General features: G+C 40.0%; 1 protein-coding gene across 1 annotated transcript in view; it reads right to left on the bottom strand.

The window, feature by feature from the left end:
• The window catches only part of LOC101590894 (adhesion G protein-coupled receptor B3), a 157,224-nt gene that overhangs the window by 108,999 nt on the left and 32,919 nt on the right, over positions 1-15,306 (bottom strand). The window contains 2 exon segments of the mRNA XM_023702069.1: positions 7,548-7,712; positions 8,605-8,769. Of these exon segments, the coding sequence (XP_023557837.1) occupies positions 7,548-7,712; positions 8,605-8,769 (330 nt within the window).

Below are 15,306 nucleotides of genomic sequence, written 5' to 3'. Positions count from 1 at the left end.
CCCTGCCATGGACTGCTTCCCCTGTGCACTGCCCTGTCTGCCCTGCCATGGACTGCTTCCCCTGTGCACTGCCCTGTCTGCCCTGCCATGGACTGTTTCCTCTTTGCACTGCCCTGTGTATCCTGCCATGGACTGTTTCCCCTGTGCACTGCCCTGTCTGTCCTGCCATCGACTGTTTCTTCTTTGCACTGCCCTGTCTGCCTTGCCATGGACTGTCTCCCCTATGCAACACTCTTCAGCCACACTGCCCTACCATGAAACCAGCTGACTATGGATTTAAACCTCCACAAACTGTGACCTAAAGGCAACCTTTCATCCTTTTAATTTGTGCAAGCTGAGTATTTTGTTTCAGCAGAGTGACTAAGAGAAATTCTAAGTTACTATTACTAATTTTTAGTTAGACTAAGCTGTATATTTGAATGCACTCGATATTTTGTGGAAAATTTTTACCCGCCTTTTCAAAGTATTTTAGGAATAGGTGAGAATCATTACATCTAAACATTGCCTTGTGTTGCCCGGCTAGCTCAGTTGGTAGAGCATGAGACTCTTAAACATTGCCTCGTTGCAGAAAAATAGAAAATTGAGACTTGAGGTTGAGGTTTGAGGCCACAAGCCACAAAATTCTGTCTTTTCAGCTGCACTGAGGCCTCAGAGATAATTTACTCACACCCAGGATAAGGCACAGCATTACAAACTACTGTGGGAAAGGCATGAGGAGCCCTGGCCTAAAAGAATAAATGGGGCTCAGGTGGAAGAAACTGAATAACTGTTACAGACACTTCTACATTTGTCTCACCTCTAAAGTCTCAGTTGTTTATTTCTAAAGAAAGATCATATTACAAATTATAACTACAAAATAAAAATAACTACACACATGATAAAAATATTGATTCAATAAATTAGTCCATCCAATTAGCTAACAGAATTTTGAAAGAATGAAAGAAAATCATATATTGTAAGACATTAACATCATAGCCCTTGAAAAATTTTTATTTATGTGCTTTTACAAAAATGTCTTCATTAGTTCCATTATAGTAGTCATGGTATGGAATAAGAGCATTTAAAAGAGCATGTATCTAATGACCTATTACAGTCATCTAGGCTTAACCCAGAGTAGAAAATACAGAAGGCTGAAAATATACTGCTCATTTGCAGTAAGTTGGAATTATGGCTAATAGATATAATCATGTACTACTTATAAGGAAAACACAAATCAAGAATATAGGAGTTCCTAAATGAAAGGACACTTATAAGACCTTTGGAGAGAAGAATCATTAGTGGACAGGCTCTTAAAATGCTGCCCTGTCAGCAGGCAGAGATGAGAAAGGACAGGGTCCTGAGGAAGTCTAGGTGGCTAACAGCACAAACAACAGCATGGAAGGAGACTGTGCACCCTTGTGGTCAGGAACCAGAGACTTGATCTGTTTGATTTTACTACACATACATATAAATATGCATTTAGAGTATGTGCAATATATGTTTAGAAACAATTAGAAATGATATTAGAAAGGTAACAGAACTGATAGATGGTATACTAAAATCTCAATGGTCCTGGTATCAAATTTGGCAAGTAATGAGAACCAATGTAGTTTTAGGGGATAAATCAGTCACAGGACCAAGGCCATGAATGGAGGACAATAAACAGACACAACTGTTCAAAAGAGATTGGAGGATGGGTAAGAGACAAAGAGTTCATGAACTGCCATTTAATGATCTTACTTAGCTATAGCATTTTATTATTACACCCTTGAAAATCCCTGCACAATGTGTTTTTCTTATTTTATAGTTGAGGACCCTGAGCATACACCTGAATTTTTGGGCTCCTTGCTCTAGGCGGTTCACACTGCACTGCTCTCCCCACTAGTTAGTGGCTGTAGGCAGAAGAGGCAGCAGGCTCGCGGTGGAAGGAAATCTGGTGAAGTGTAATCCACCAGCAGGGAAGGACCCTGAGGACCAAGAACCTCTCTAAACGAAACAGGGCATCCGGTGGTCAGAAAAATCCCATTCTGAGCTGATAACTGTGTGGGAAAGGCCTATGAGGCATTTGTGAGAGATTAGGCATGCAGATGTAGATTGGTGGGGGCTTCTCAAGGTGGTGATGGGGGGAAACACAGCACACCAGAGCACAGGGCCAGGCAGTACCCTAACATCGTGTACACTATGAAAGGAATGACAAATCAATGGGTATGGGAACCATCAAGGGTGTATATTCAGGTTTTGTGTCTTGGCAAGCACTGAATCCCAAAAAGAGTCACAGGAATTAATTTCAAGAATTGTAAAAATTAATTTAATGACCTCACCATTAACATAATTGAGTGGTTCCTAATTTTTTTTTATTATACAACCAACAGGAATTGGAAGGAAGAAATAAAAGAAATAGTAGTAAGTGCTTCTCTACCTTCCTTTCAATTTGAAAATGATGGACATGTTAACAGATCCATCTAAATTGGACAAGACAGGGTAATGTAAGGTTACACTGAATTGTTTTTTGAGTTCCTACCATGGCAAAAGCTGTGAGTTTTCTCAAAATCTCATGCGATGAGCAATCTGATAAGACAAATTATGGCAATAATTATCTCCATAGCAACAGGTTTGAATAAAGGACATGCTGTGCTGTTCGTTATACACACAGCTACTGTTAGACGTCAGTGTTTCCTCCTAAATTCTGCCCATAAAATTCAGGTGATTTGTTCCAAGATTAGTTTGGGTAAGAAAGCCCACTTTTTCTCTTTTTGGGGGATAGATATTATTTTAAATTATTCGCAAGCAAAAGGTAGACTCTCTCACCTACAAATTACCTTCAAGTTCTAATTTATTTCTCTGCTTTTTGAAATACAGAGAAACTGTAACTATGGCTACTTGGCAAGAACAAATACAACATAAAGGATGTAAGAAGTCAACACATAGTGCCACCTACTGTCAACACTGAACTCTGGTTTTAGATGAACAACTGGTGTGAACATCAAACGTGATACAATGTGCTATGTCCAAAAGTACTCAGTGCAAATGCCAGCTTAACTTTGAAGCACTCAACCAATGATGACATAATTATGTATGCAACTCAGATCATCTGACAGCGAAAAAATAACGGCAATTCCAGTGGAGACAGAACTTTTAAACATTCTATTGGAGAGAACGAATGTGCTCAGTGAAGAAGAAGGCAAATCAGATGCAAATATCCTCAGGTAAGGCCATGATGATTATGTCTCCCCTTTAAACTCAAAGGCACACACAAGATAGATGTGTCTAACTTATCAAATATATTACATTTGTCTCTAGCAAAGACAAAATAGTTCTACCGCAATGATTAATCTACCATTCCAACAATGGGGACCTGAGGAGCCCACAAGCCAGTGTTGGCTAGCATTCATAAGCCCCATTCCCCAAGTGTTCCCTACCTGCTTAAGTTCACAGAAGAGTCCATGTTTTCAACAGAATACAGAAACTACCCTTGTTGTTTGTGAAAAGCATAAACAAAATAAAACTTTGCAATCTTGTGGCTATCTCAGGATCTCAAATTTCACTGCTACAGCAAAGGTGGAGGACTGTATTCTAGCTTTAGATGATGTTCCTGTATTACCATTATTGACATTCTTTTGCAATCAGAGATCAATGCAACCCGCAGAAGGGTCTGCAAATAGTGGCACTACCACGGCCTGGGGAAGGAACGTTCTCGGCCCCACACTATATCCACTGAGGCCGAATCATGGGGTTCTGGCTCAGGCATTTATTTCCACAAGCTCTGAGGGCAACAGCTAGGTACGTACTGGTTTTAACAATGAGAGGAGATGTTCTAGTAAGACAGCACGCATTAAGCAACAGTAGTAATTTTTTTTCTTCCCAGTGAAACTAAGATTTAAAAAAATAGTTACTCACAAACTAAATGTTGACATCCACAGAAGAAACTGTGTTGGTAAGCAACCTTACAGGGGTAAGGGAGAGCCCCTTCCAGCTGGGGAGACCAAGAGGTGAGGGGCTCGCCCTTGCTGTATCACTATACTACAGCACTGGGACTACAACACAAATGCATTCCAATGTTTGAGGTATAATGTTGGTATAATTAGCACACCTGCTATTGTCTTTTGGTATAAATACTTACACAAAGATATCTCAGTAATTACTATATCTGACATAAGGGTTTCCTGGGCAGATGCAACGTGTAGACTTATTTTCTCACACACACACACACACACACACACACACACACACACACGCATATACACACACACGCATACACATGAAAAAAAACCCACTGATTCCAAGACAAAATTTTTACTTATAAATGAAATGCAATATGGACGCACAAACTGGAGATGCCAACTAAACAATGACCAAAAATAATGGACCGCTGAACTGCAGCTATAGGTTCAAGCTTCAAGACAGAAAACCAAACCAAAACCAAACTTTGCCAAACCAAGCCAGAGCAGAAGAAAATAAGGCAGTCCTTCCTCTAGAAACAAAGCTCTCTGAATAATACTAGTCTGGAAAATATTAGTAAAAAGAAATTTAAAACAGTGTTTTTCTATTATAGCTCTATAATACAATCAGAAAAACTTGTACCATTTTAACCTGCAAACCCCGAAAGTTTGCAGTGCAACAGACATAAATGAAATCATTATGTGGTGAGTTTTACCAATTTAAAAATTGGGACATATAATTATCTCTCTTGTGGCTATTTTATTTCCCAGCAGTATTTTTCTTAAATAAATACTTCATCTGTAGCATTCTCTTCTGAAGACGAAGAAAACCATTGTGGTCAATGAGGACATTTTGATATTTTTCTTTACTCATTTTTCCATGAAGAGCAGTCCTAATTTTAATGATCAAATCTTTTTATTTTTCTCTTTTACTAGGCATAATAAAAGCTTTTATCAAATCCTGATGATTAGTAATTATTTCATTAATTGGGTAAAATATATTAATATAAATATATATATGTATATATATATATATATTTGTCCTTCCTGACAACAGTCTCTAGACAAACTGGATTCATTTGTTTTGTATTAAGTGAAGCATAAAGATAAATAGCTGCTGTTTCAAGTAACCCGAGGGAAAATTAAGAATGATATGAGATAAAAATAATACTAAAAATGCATGTTGTTTCAAAAGAAACATTTGTTGAGGCTTAGTTTTGTTTTGTTTTGCAGTGCAGGGGATTGAACTCAGGATCTTGCGCTTGCCAGGTAAGCGCTTATTCTACTGAGCTATCTCCCTAGCCCTGAAGCTTTTTTTTTTTTTTTTGGCTGGTTCAAGCTGCCTTAAGGACATGTGTGATGTGGCACATGGAGCTGGGGATCAAACTGCAGTCCTGAAAGCCTGACTGGGTTTGCCCCAGCAGGCACTTAAACCACTGAGCTAACTGGCAAGCTCCCCCGCCCCCAGGCTTGGTTATTGACCGAAAGAGAAAAGTGCCTCAGTTAATGTTAAGGGAAAATGGAAGTATCTACAATTTAAAATGTCTACAATTAGTGTATTCTACACTTGGTGTATGAACCAGTTCTACCACACCAAACTGAGTTATTTATGAATGCTGCTGTCCTGGTAATAGAACTGCATATAAAAATGTAAAGAATAAATACAAACAAGCTATTTATTTCAATAAAAAATTGATATTCTATAGAAGCAGAAGCATTTTTTACAAAGGAAGTCTTTAGAGACTTTGATGGATAATGCAAGTTGTATTACACTAGCATTACTCTAGGATATAATCAAAAGCTGGCGAGATCTGTGTGTGTGTGTGTGTGTGTGTGTGTGTGTGTGTGTAGTTGTTGCCCAAGTATAATAGTTCATACAATATTTATCTCATTCAAGAATAAATTTTAATTATTAAATTACATACTTGTAAATAATTTATGGTTCTTTTCAAACCATATCATTGACAAAAATAAAATGAAAATGTTAATATTAAAAAATACATCGTGTTGCATAAAAAGTATTTTGAAATTTATGTGATAATTTCTAAGTCTGCTACAGATCATCAAAATCAGCAAGTAGACTCAGCAAATAAGGCAGAGTAGCTTTCTTATAAACAGCTTTGTAAAATATTTTCCAAACAGCAGGTGGCAACCTTTGTAAATCTGACTGCAGCAGAGCTGTCTTACTTCAATATAGGTAGATGAAAGACAGTTCATAGAAGACCAGTTAAGAGACTTGATATGCTAAAGCTAAGCCCGGTTTAGATAACTTCAAATAGTAAGAGTCTTGTTTAATCATGCTTTACTGTGCTAATGAAATTCTCCAGGGGCAAGATGAGTGTTTTTGTTTCATGCTTCTTAATACTTCAGCAGCACAGGAAGAACTCCACAGTGCTAAGCTATGCAGGTATCCTCATCAAAATCTCACACGCTGTTTATCCCTTATCACTTCAAATTCATATGGCCGGAGGAATTAACGAGACTAATTTTAGATCTTAAATTCGAGCTACTTCTTAGTACTCTTAAAATCCTGTTTCTTCCAGTATTCTTAGTATGGAGCAGTGAGAAATGTTTAGAATTTTAATTATAGGGAAATAAAAAGTTTTGACTTCTGTTTTCTCTCTCTTATGCTATATTGGCTTCTAAATTGACGTAGTCATGCGGTGACAGAAATGCAGAGCTTTTGAAACTGAAGAGCACCCCAGTAATCTGCACCCAGCAGCACCTACCCACCCCACCATGTTCCTAGCCAGAGCAGGCAGCAGCTCACCGGCAGAGTGCCAAGCAGCGACTACAATCTAACTGAACACTCAAGCTCTCTCAAGTCAGCCTGCTCCTCTCTATCGCATTATAAAATAAGAAAATTCTATCCTATCACTTTTTTTAGTTGGGTTATAATAGTGTTGCTTAATATCATCCTAAAATCATGATTTTTACTGTGTTCTCAGTGTGCCAATATTTAATGGAATGTATGTATTATTAAGAAAGTCTTTTAATGATCTTCAAAAGCACTGTAATCTGCTCTATAATCTGTACAATTCTATCTGCATTCTTTGCTATACTTCTATGTAAATTTCCTAACACAGCAGCACTTCAGCTCCTTCCCTAGTAACAAAGTCTTTATGCTTTCGCTGTAAAATGTGTTGCTCATTGCGATTCCCTTTTACAGTGGAAATTGGGGCAAGGACAAGTTAATGAAGCTGTCCAAGGTCATGCGTCAGGCTGACATTCATGAACAACAGAACTTAAGAGTCTGGATTTTAACACCATGCTTTCGTGTTCTTAGCTATTTAACACATCTTTCTGTTTCTCATATGTACGGTCTTGGGCAATTAGCATAATATTCTCAATAAACAAATCTTTCTTAACATGTTAGGAAAAAATAACCTATTTTAAACCATATCCAGGGTTTTACAAATATTTCACAAAGCTGTTAGGAAACAAGTAAGTCCTATGGAACTATTCTGTGACACAGCATGGAAAATATCCCCTATATTCTAGAAACAGGTAGCTGTTGGCCAGTTACCACTAGCAATGCTTTCACTGAGGAATCCTGCCCTTGTCCAATGATACTTGAACTCCTGTCCAGGCCACAAGCGTCTACACGGGACAATTTCAGTGCACTCTTACCGGGGCATCGCTGCTCACTGCACCGCCTGACCTCTTCACCAGTCCCTTCGCACTGCTGCCCTGTGATCGCTGCCCCCTGGCAGGTCCTCATTCTCCTCTCCCAGCCGCCGTCACACGACTTGGAACATCCGCTCCAGTGGCCCCACTGATTCCACTGCCCGTTGGCTGAAAGAAACGTGTCTGCGTCAGCAGTGCCTGCCCATGGCCTCCTGCTCCTGGAATCTGAGGACATTATCTTTCTTCACTGTTCATTAATCCACCCTCATGAACACGCACTACTCAAATATTTGACTTACTGGTCAGGGGCAAAGCGGGGATGAGCAGATGCTTAGATAATCGGGCCTGACTTCTCAAATATACATCACTGAACCTTACCTGTAAAAAGCGCAAGTTGAGTGTGAAAGGTCATGAACTATGCTTTCTCTCCTAGTCTGATGGGTTCTGCTACTTCATTACTATGGTATATACAGAATAATTAGCTATGTTCATACAAAATACGAGGCCTGATTGAAACCTACAACAAGACACTGCCACGGGCTCTCCTCAGAATCCTGCCTCTTGCTTCCCACACTTATTGCCGCCATTTTTTCCACTTTCTGAAGCAGTTCTGAAAGTCTTAGTTTGTGTCTTTTTGAAGTATGACAAAAACAATATGGTGAATTCCACTGTTGAGTGTCAGGCAACGCAGAGGCAGGATCCTAAAAGGATCAGGATGAGGCCTCACACACCCTACTAATTGGTTCTGGCAATCTTCCTCTTCTGGCCCTTCCTCAGTGTCCAACAAAGATAAATGGTTTTCACCACTACAGGCCGTCGGCGCAGCCAGGACAGCCCAACTAAAGACACTCCTGAAGGAGGACTTCCAGATGGCTTCAGAAAGTGGTAAGAAGATGCGCTGAGTGTCTTCAAAGGCAGGAGGAGGTCAGGAGGAGGTTAATGGCAACATGTCTTCCATTGGAATAATTGTTGAAAATGTAAATCTTCGCCGCATTCTGTCCCTCTGGCATGCAACCTCCTGAGCACTGTGTGAGCGTCTGGGGCGCCGGGCTCGCCATACCTGTGCACTCCGGGTTGTAGCACTCTCTGCTCTCTGCCCAGGGCCCGCGGCACTCCGAGCCTCCATGCGCCGCTGCGGTGCACTGCCGGCTTCGCTGCTGGGTCCCGTTGGAGCAGGTCACCGAGCACTGGCTCCAAGGGCTCCACTCCTGCCACTGGCCGTCAACTACCAAGCAGAGAGACAGAAAGCAAGCCAGCATGAATAGATGCATCAACAGGGAGGCCACACAGACAGTGTAGAGCCCGAGAACACATGTTGGTCAGGGATTCTCATTGCATGTATGGAAGGGCGCAATGGCATGAGATATTATTATCGTCCCCCAAAATGACCATTTTCTTCTTTTGTCTTATTTCCTCCTCCCTCCCTCCTTCCTTCCTGCCTCACTCTGCCCCGCTCCGTCTCTCTCATCCTTTCTTCTTTATCTCTCCCTCCCTCCTTTTCATATTTTCTTAGATTTCTTATTTCTTCAAACACATACATGGGAAGCTTTGAGCTAAGCATTAGGACATAGAAGAGTGAACAAAATAAACACTGGGCAATGCATCATAGAGCTCATTTTCCAGAGCAGGAACCCCTAAAAACAAACAAGCCATTACAGGCTAAATGAATTGATTATACGGTACACTGCAAAGGACAATTTCAGGACACTGTGAGTTAAGAGCTCAGAGGGACTATGGAGTCTTCCTTGATAAAGTGCGATTTCCGAAAGCCCTGCAGAATAGTGACATCCTTCTGACCGAGGTGCTCTACAGAAGGGTACACAAAAGCTCTAGGCGGAGGACACAGGGACACTTCTAGGAGTGAGACAGGGCCACATGGACAGGCTCTGCAGAACTGGGTAGAGAGGTAGCAGAACAGGTTGGTAAAAAGGCAGGGGCCACCTTGTGCAGGGCTGTGTCAGCTGGGTTGAGAACATGGGCTGTTGCTCTCAGGTCACTAGGAGGCCACTGCACTGCAGGATTAAAATGGGAGATGCTATGATCAGCTGGAGTGCAAATTAGCAAAGCATCATGGGAGAACTGGGCGGGCAGGCGCTCTCATGAGAATGCAGTAGTGAAATGTCCTGGGGGAAATGAAAAAGCCAATAGGAAGGCACAGCTGAGAGGAATTTCTGAAGGAAAGACACAGGGAACAGAAGCAGAGAGGAGATCGAGTCCTTCCCAGAATTCCAGGGTCTAATGACTAGGATTTATTAACAAAGACTCCGAAATTGACTTGTTTCTCTGAGATTCAAATTGAGATTCATTTATCTGCTCATGCATTGAAATGATTGTTAGAAACTGTTACCAGATACACGTGAGTGTCAATGAGAGATACGGAAATAAAAGTATGTAAAGTATATCAGAATGGTGAGATTTGGATAATTTAGACAAAAATGACATCACCAATAAAGGATGAAGACAAATGTCACAAAATAATAATAAGCAAAGGAATCAATCCAGTATTCACTATGAAATAAACAAAGGACTCAAGCACATTTACTATGTTGAAATCCACAAGCTAGCATATAAATAGACTCTTTTCTGGCTGTTTATATTTTTGAACATCATTCATGGTTCTAAGTCAATTTGATCACACGTAAAGCAGAATTCAAGATAAATCCAAAGTTTTGATGTGAGCTACTGTTGCTGTAAAACTCATGCCAACAAACAAGAAAGCCTGACAGAACATAAGTACTTTCAAGCTAATTTCAAACCTCATCTATAGTTATTAAAAAGAAGTTGTCTAATAGGTATCTAGCTGTCGTTAATAAACACTTCGTGTGATTAAAAAAAAAAAAAAAAACCCGACAAAATGCCAGTTCAATCATCCTGTCTATGTAATGTTAGCACCTCACTCTATTAAAAGTATTTGACACAATATTATTAGCTATTCAATATATTTTCTGGACAAAAGTAAAATTCTAGTGAATGAATAGATCATTTTAAATTACCCATTTACCCTCTACTTCGGCTTTAAACAGGAGTGCATTTTTCATTTTAGAATTTTGCTTTTCAAAGATATCTATTGAGCTTTCATTATGAACCCTCATTATTCTAAGCAATTTGAAAATAGTTTATAAAATATAATTCATGCCTTACATTTTACAATTTACATGGCAAAAGAATGTACAGGTATGCACATTATTAAGAATAGTCACAAAACAGAACAGGCAGATGAATTCAGGGATGCCAGCATCTTACTAGAAGAAAGAACTCTGTGATGCCCTAAAGGTGCTCACGTGAGGTGACTTTGATGTGTATTTTGCCCTGACTTCAGCAGTTACACACTCACTGGCAAACAACGGAGGGAAAGCATTCAGCTAAGAAGACATGGAGTCTAGAAACATCAAGTCAAATGTGGACATTTCAAAGAGGATTTCTTAGCAGAGCACTTCATTTCTATAAAGAACAAGAAAGATCTTGCTAAAAAATAAAATTTAAATTAAGATACATGAGAATATCCATTTGTAAAGGGTTTAGTTTGCTCATCTGGCTTTTCCTGAAAGATGACTGTCTTACTTTTAGTAAAACAAAACAAAACCATATGACAACAACAAAACAATTTAAAGACTTTAAAGCCATACATTCATAATAATAGCTTTTTAGTCCTTTTGATGATATACATAACCTCTGCTTCATCTGAAATTCAGAAATGAGTTACTGTTAGAAATCTGGGAGATAATTTGAAGTTAAACACAATTATAAAATCAAAACACATATGAGATGTGGTTTTGTTTACAAAGTCATTCACAGAAAAGAAATAACAACGACAAGTGTATCAAGTGAATGCTGTTGGCTGTTTTATTTTATTGTATTTTTATTGTTATTATTATTATTAGTAGTAGTAGTATCATTTTTGTATTTTAGGGAAGGGTCTACAGGGTGTTTAGGGTCGATTACTAGATTGGACTCATAGTGATCCGCCTGTTTACAGCCTCCCAAGAGCTGGGATTACAGGCATGTACTACCATACCCAGTCTCCACTGCTGTCTCAGGTGCCCCAGGGGTGGGACCGGCACAGCAGGCCCAGGGATCAAAACCCCGGCCCCTGCACCAGCTTGCAGGTGCTTTAATCTGCTGAGCCACTGGGCTGGCCCAGCTGTTTTATTTTATACCAAGAACTGGAAAGTCCTTTTATTAAATTAAGCACACTACTTTGCAAGAATTGACCTGACAAAGTAACTCATTCAGTGCAAGAACAGAGGACAAAACCTCAGGATTCAATACATAGCCCCTTCTGTGGTAAAAACAACTTAATGTTCTAGTGGAAAACTAAGAAGTCAGAAGGAGATTCTACAGTCATAGTAGAATTCCCCTTAGAGTTGATGTAAGGGTTTTTTCTTTTTTAAATATTGCATTGCTTTAAGGGCCTCAGCCCCCATGTATTACAGAGGTGGTGTGTCATTCTGCTGAATGGAAAAAATGGAGACTAGGAAGGTTTTCGAAGGTGAAAATGAAGTTCTGACTTGGAGATAGAGACAGCTCCAAGTAGGATACTGGCCTTATCATTCAGAGATGTTGAGATATTTAAGAATAAAAACCATTTTTCGTGCATTCGTCTAGCACTGAACCTAGCATTCATCTAGGTTGTCCAGGAAGCAAAGAACCGGCTTACATCTCATATTTATTGTCTACCTGGCGAGCCACGGTGTGGCGGAAGCCACTTCCCTCCAGCCACATGCAAGTGTGGCACGTCCTTGGCTTCACTCTGAGCCCCTCCGCCCCCAGCACCAGGCCTGGGTGTCAGCTGACTGTCCCACATTTATAGGTGTGACGGCCATGGCATGGCAAACACACGGCTAGAATTCAGTACTTTTGCTCTTTGTTCTTTGGTGTTTATCAAAGAAAAAGTAGCTGGATAAGTTAAGCATATTAGCACTCAGCTACCCACTTTAGAGCCTAATAAAACACTAAGAAAGGAACATTTAGAGATAACTGAGCCTGTGACTTGACTTGTTCCTCTAGATGCTGGGGAACTGTGACAGTGATGCCTGACTAAGCCCTATCCTTGGAGTCTGGTAGCAATGGGTAGGCAGATGATGAACAGGTAAACAAGTAGTTAAACAAGAGTTTCACCCAAAGGTGTGATGAAGCCAGGATAATAAAGGGGGCGATGTGGTGGGGAAAGGCACCATCACTAGAAAGCAGAATATTACACCTGAGTTGGAATTACCAGAATGTTCAAGGCCAAAGCCCAGAGAAACTGCAGTGCAACAGCAGAGTCTTGAGGTTAAGAAAGCCTGCCCGTTCTGGAAAAGAAAGGATGCTTGACTTTTGGAGGTCAAGAAAGGGGAACCTGAGAGGACATGAATTCACCAGCTATGCCCAAGCCACAACTTGCAGCGAGTGCCCTGAAGGTCCTGTGATCTAGGAACCGGTGTAGCCATCATAGGACTTCGATGGAGGAAAGTGATAGAATTCATATCTTAAAACTTAATTTTGTTGGGCTGTATAGGCGCAAGAATATCAGAATATACTTGGGGTTTAAAGTGTCTTCTGCACAAAGCTAGTGTATATTGGATTTAAAGGTCATCCATGGGCATAGAAAGAAATAGAGGAAGTCATGATCTTTTCTGGATTTAGATCTGACAGGTTGGTGGCAGGATGGGAAAAAAAAAAGAATCAGGGTGACATTTTGCTTCATCAAATAGGTAAAGGTAGGATCCTTTTTAAAAACTGGGTTAGATTAGTGTTCTCCTTTCATGAGGTTGGATTTGGAATGCCATTTCAGAATGGCATTCAACGCAGGAGCTACTGCTTTAATCAAACCTTGCTTAAACTGCCTTCCTACTTTTTAAATGCATTGTTTTTTAAAGGTACAACTATCCATTGCTTAAAATAGCACTTCATTTCTACATAAGTTCACAGACTGAAAGTGAGAGACAGGGTAAGATACTCCATGCAAACGGAATCCGACATAATTCGGGAACAGCTATATTTACATAAAATAAAATGGGCTTCAAATCAAAAGCAACAAAGAGAGACAGGGAGGATCGTTACATATTGATAAACGAGTCTGCAGTATTCAGAAAAAGGAAATAACAAGCTGAATTATAAATGCAGCCAATATCATAATACCCACTCTTATAAAGCAAACATTAATAGATTTAAAGGGAGAGACAGAATCTAATACAATACGAACTGGAAACTTGACTACCTCACTCTCAATAATAGGTCGATGCTACGGAAAATCCACAAACAAACAGCAGTTGTCACGTGACCCCCTAGACAAAATGGGCCAACAGGTCGTCCACAGAGCTCTCAGCCAGGGGCTCTGGCATGCACACCCGTCTGCCCAACACTCAAGAGTTTTCTCCAGATAGGTTATCTTACGCCACAAAACAATCCTCAGCAAAGTGAAAAGAAACATAGGGCTGGGCAGACAGCTCAGCAGAACAAAGCTCCTGCTTGGGCAGACGCAGGGACCAGGGTTCGATCCCAGGCCTGCTATGCTGGCCCCTCCCTGGGGCACGATGAGACAGTGATTGAGACTGGGCGTGGTGGCGCACACCTGTAATCTCAGCGCTTGGGAGGCTGAAAACAGGAGAATCACTACGAGTCCGATGTATGTAGTGAGACTCTGTATACCCCATACACCTTGTATGAAATACATTAAAAAAAAAAAAAAAAGAAAGAAAAAAGAAAAAAAGGAAAGAAACAAAATCATGTTGAGTAATTTTTCAGATCCTACCAGTGAGGAGAAATCAGTAACAAAACCTTTGAACACTATGCAAACATATGTAAATCAAGCAACTTACTTTTAAACAAGCAACAGATCAAAGGATAAATCAAAAATAAAATTCAAAAATTTCTTGAAACAAATAAAAATGAGATATAACATGACCAAACCTGTGCAATATGTCAAAATCAACACAAAAAGGAAAGTTTGTAGTAATAAATTCCTGCATCAAAAAGTAGGAAGGTCTCTGGTAAACAACCTATTTCTGTCTCTCAAGGAAACAGAGAAACAAGAACAGAATAAACTAAAATTTAGTAGAAGAAAAGCAACACTAAAATTTGAATTTAAGACTTAAAAAAATCTGTGACAAACAGCTCTGCTTTGTGAAGCAGACAAAACAGACAAACTTTCAGCTCAACTAAGAAAAAGAAAAAATACAAATGAACTATATTAGGGATGAAAAGGTAGATATTATGGTGGACAGCCCAGAAATACAAAGGATCACTAGGGATTATTAAAGACAAATATACACTAACAAATTAGATAAAACAGAAAAATAGACAAATTAGTGGACACGTATACCTTTGAAAATTGAATTATAAACAGAAAACCCTGAACAGATACATACGTGATGGCCCTGAAGCAGTACGTTAAGGTTTGTGTGTATTTGTCCCCCCAAAGCCTCATGCAGTCACTAAGGCGCAGTTCTGAGATTTGTGATTAATTCATGATCCAAGGTTGGGATTCTGGGTGTGAGTCCTACACCCAGCCTGGGGCAGATCGCCTGAATGTGATGTAAGAGAGACAGAGGGACAGACTTGCTCTCTGTAGCCATTGTTGCTGCTACTCCATTTTGCTCTCTGCTCTTTGCCACCGCCATGAAAGGTTGCTCTCTGCCACATGTCACCCTGTCTTGGAGCCAGCTGAGTATAGACTGAAACCTCCACTAACTGTGAGCTAAATAAACCTTTCCTTCCTTAATTTTGAGTGTCAGGTATTTGTCCCAGCGATGAGAGAACAGTAACTGGGACACAGTAAAAA

Source organism: Octodon degus, unplaced genomic scaffold (genome assembly GCF_000260255.1).
Source record: "Octodon degus isolate 3935 unplaced genomic scaffold, OctDeg1.0 scaffold00001, whole genome shotgun sequence".
Taxonomy (NCBI): Eukaryota; Metazoa; Chordata; class Mammalia; order Rodentia; family Octodontidae; genus Octodon; species Octodon degus.
This window is presented reverse-complemented; position numbering and strand designations above follow the sequence as displayed.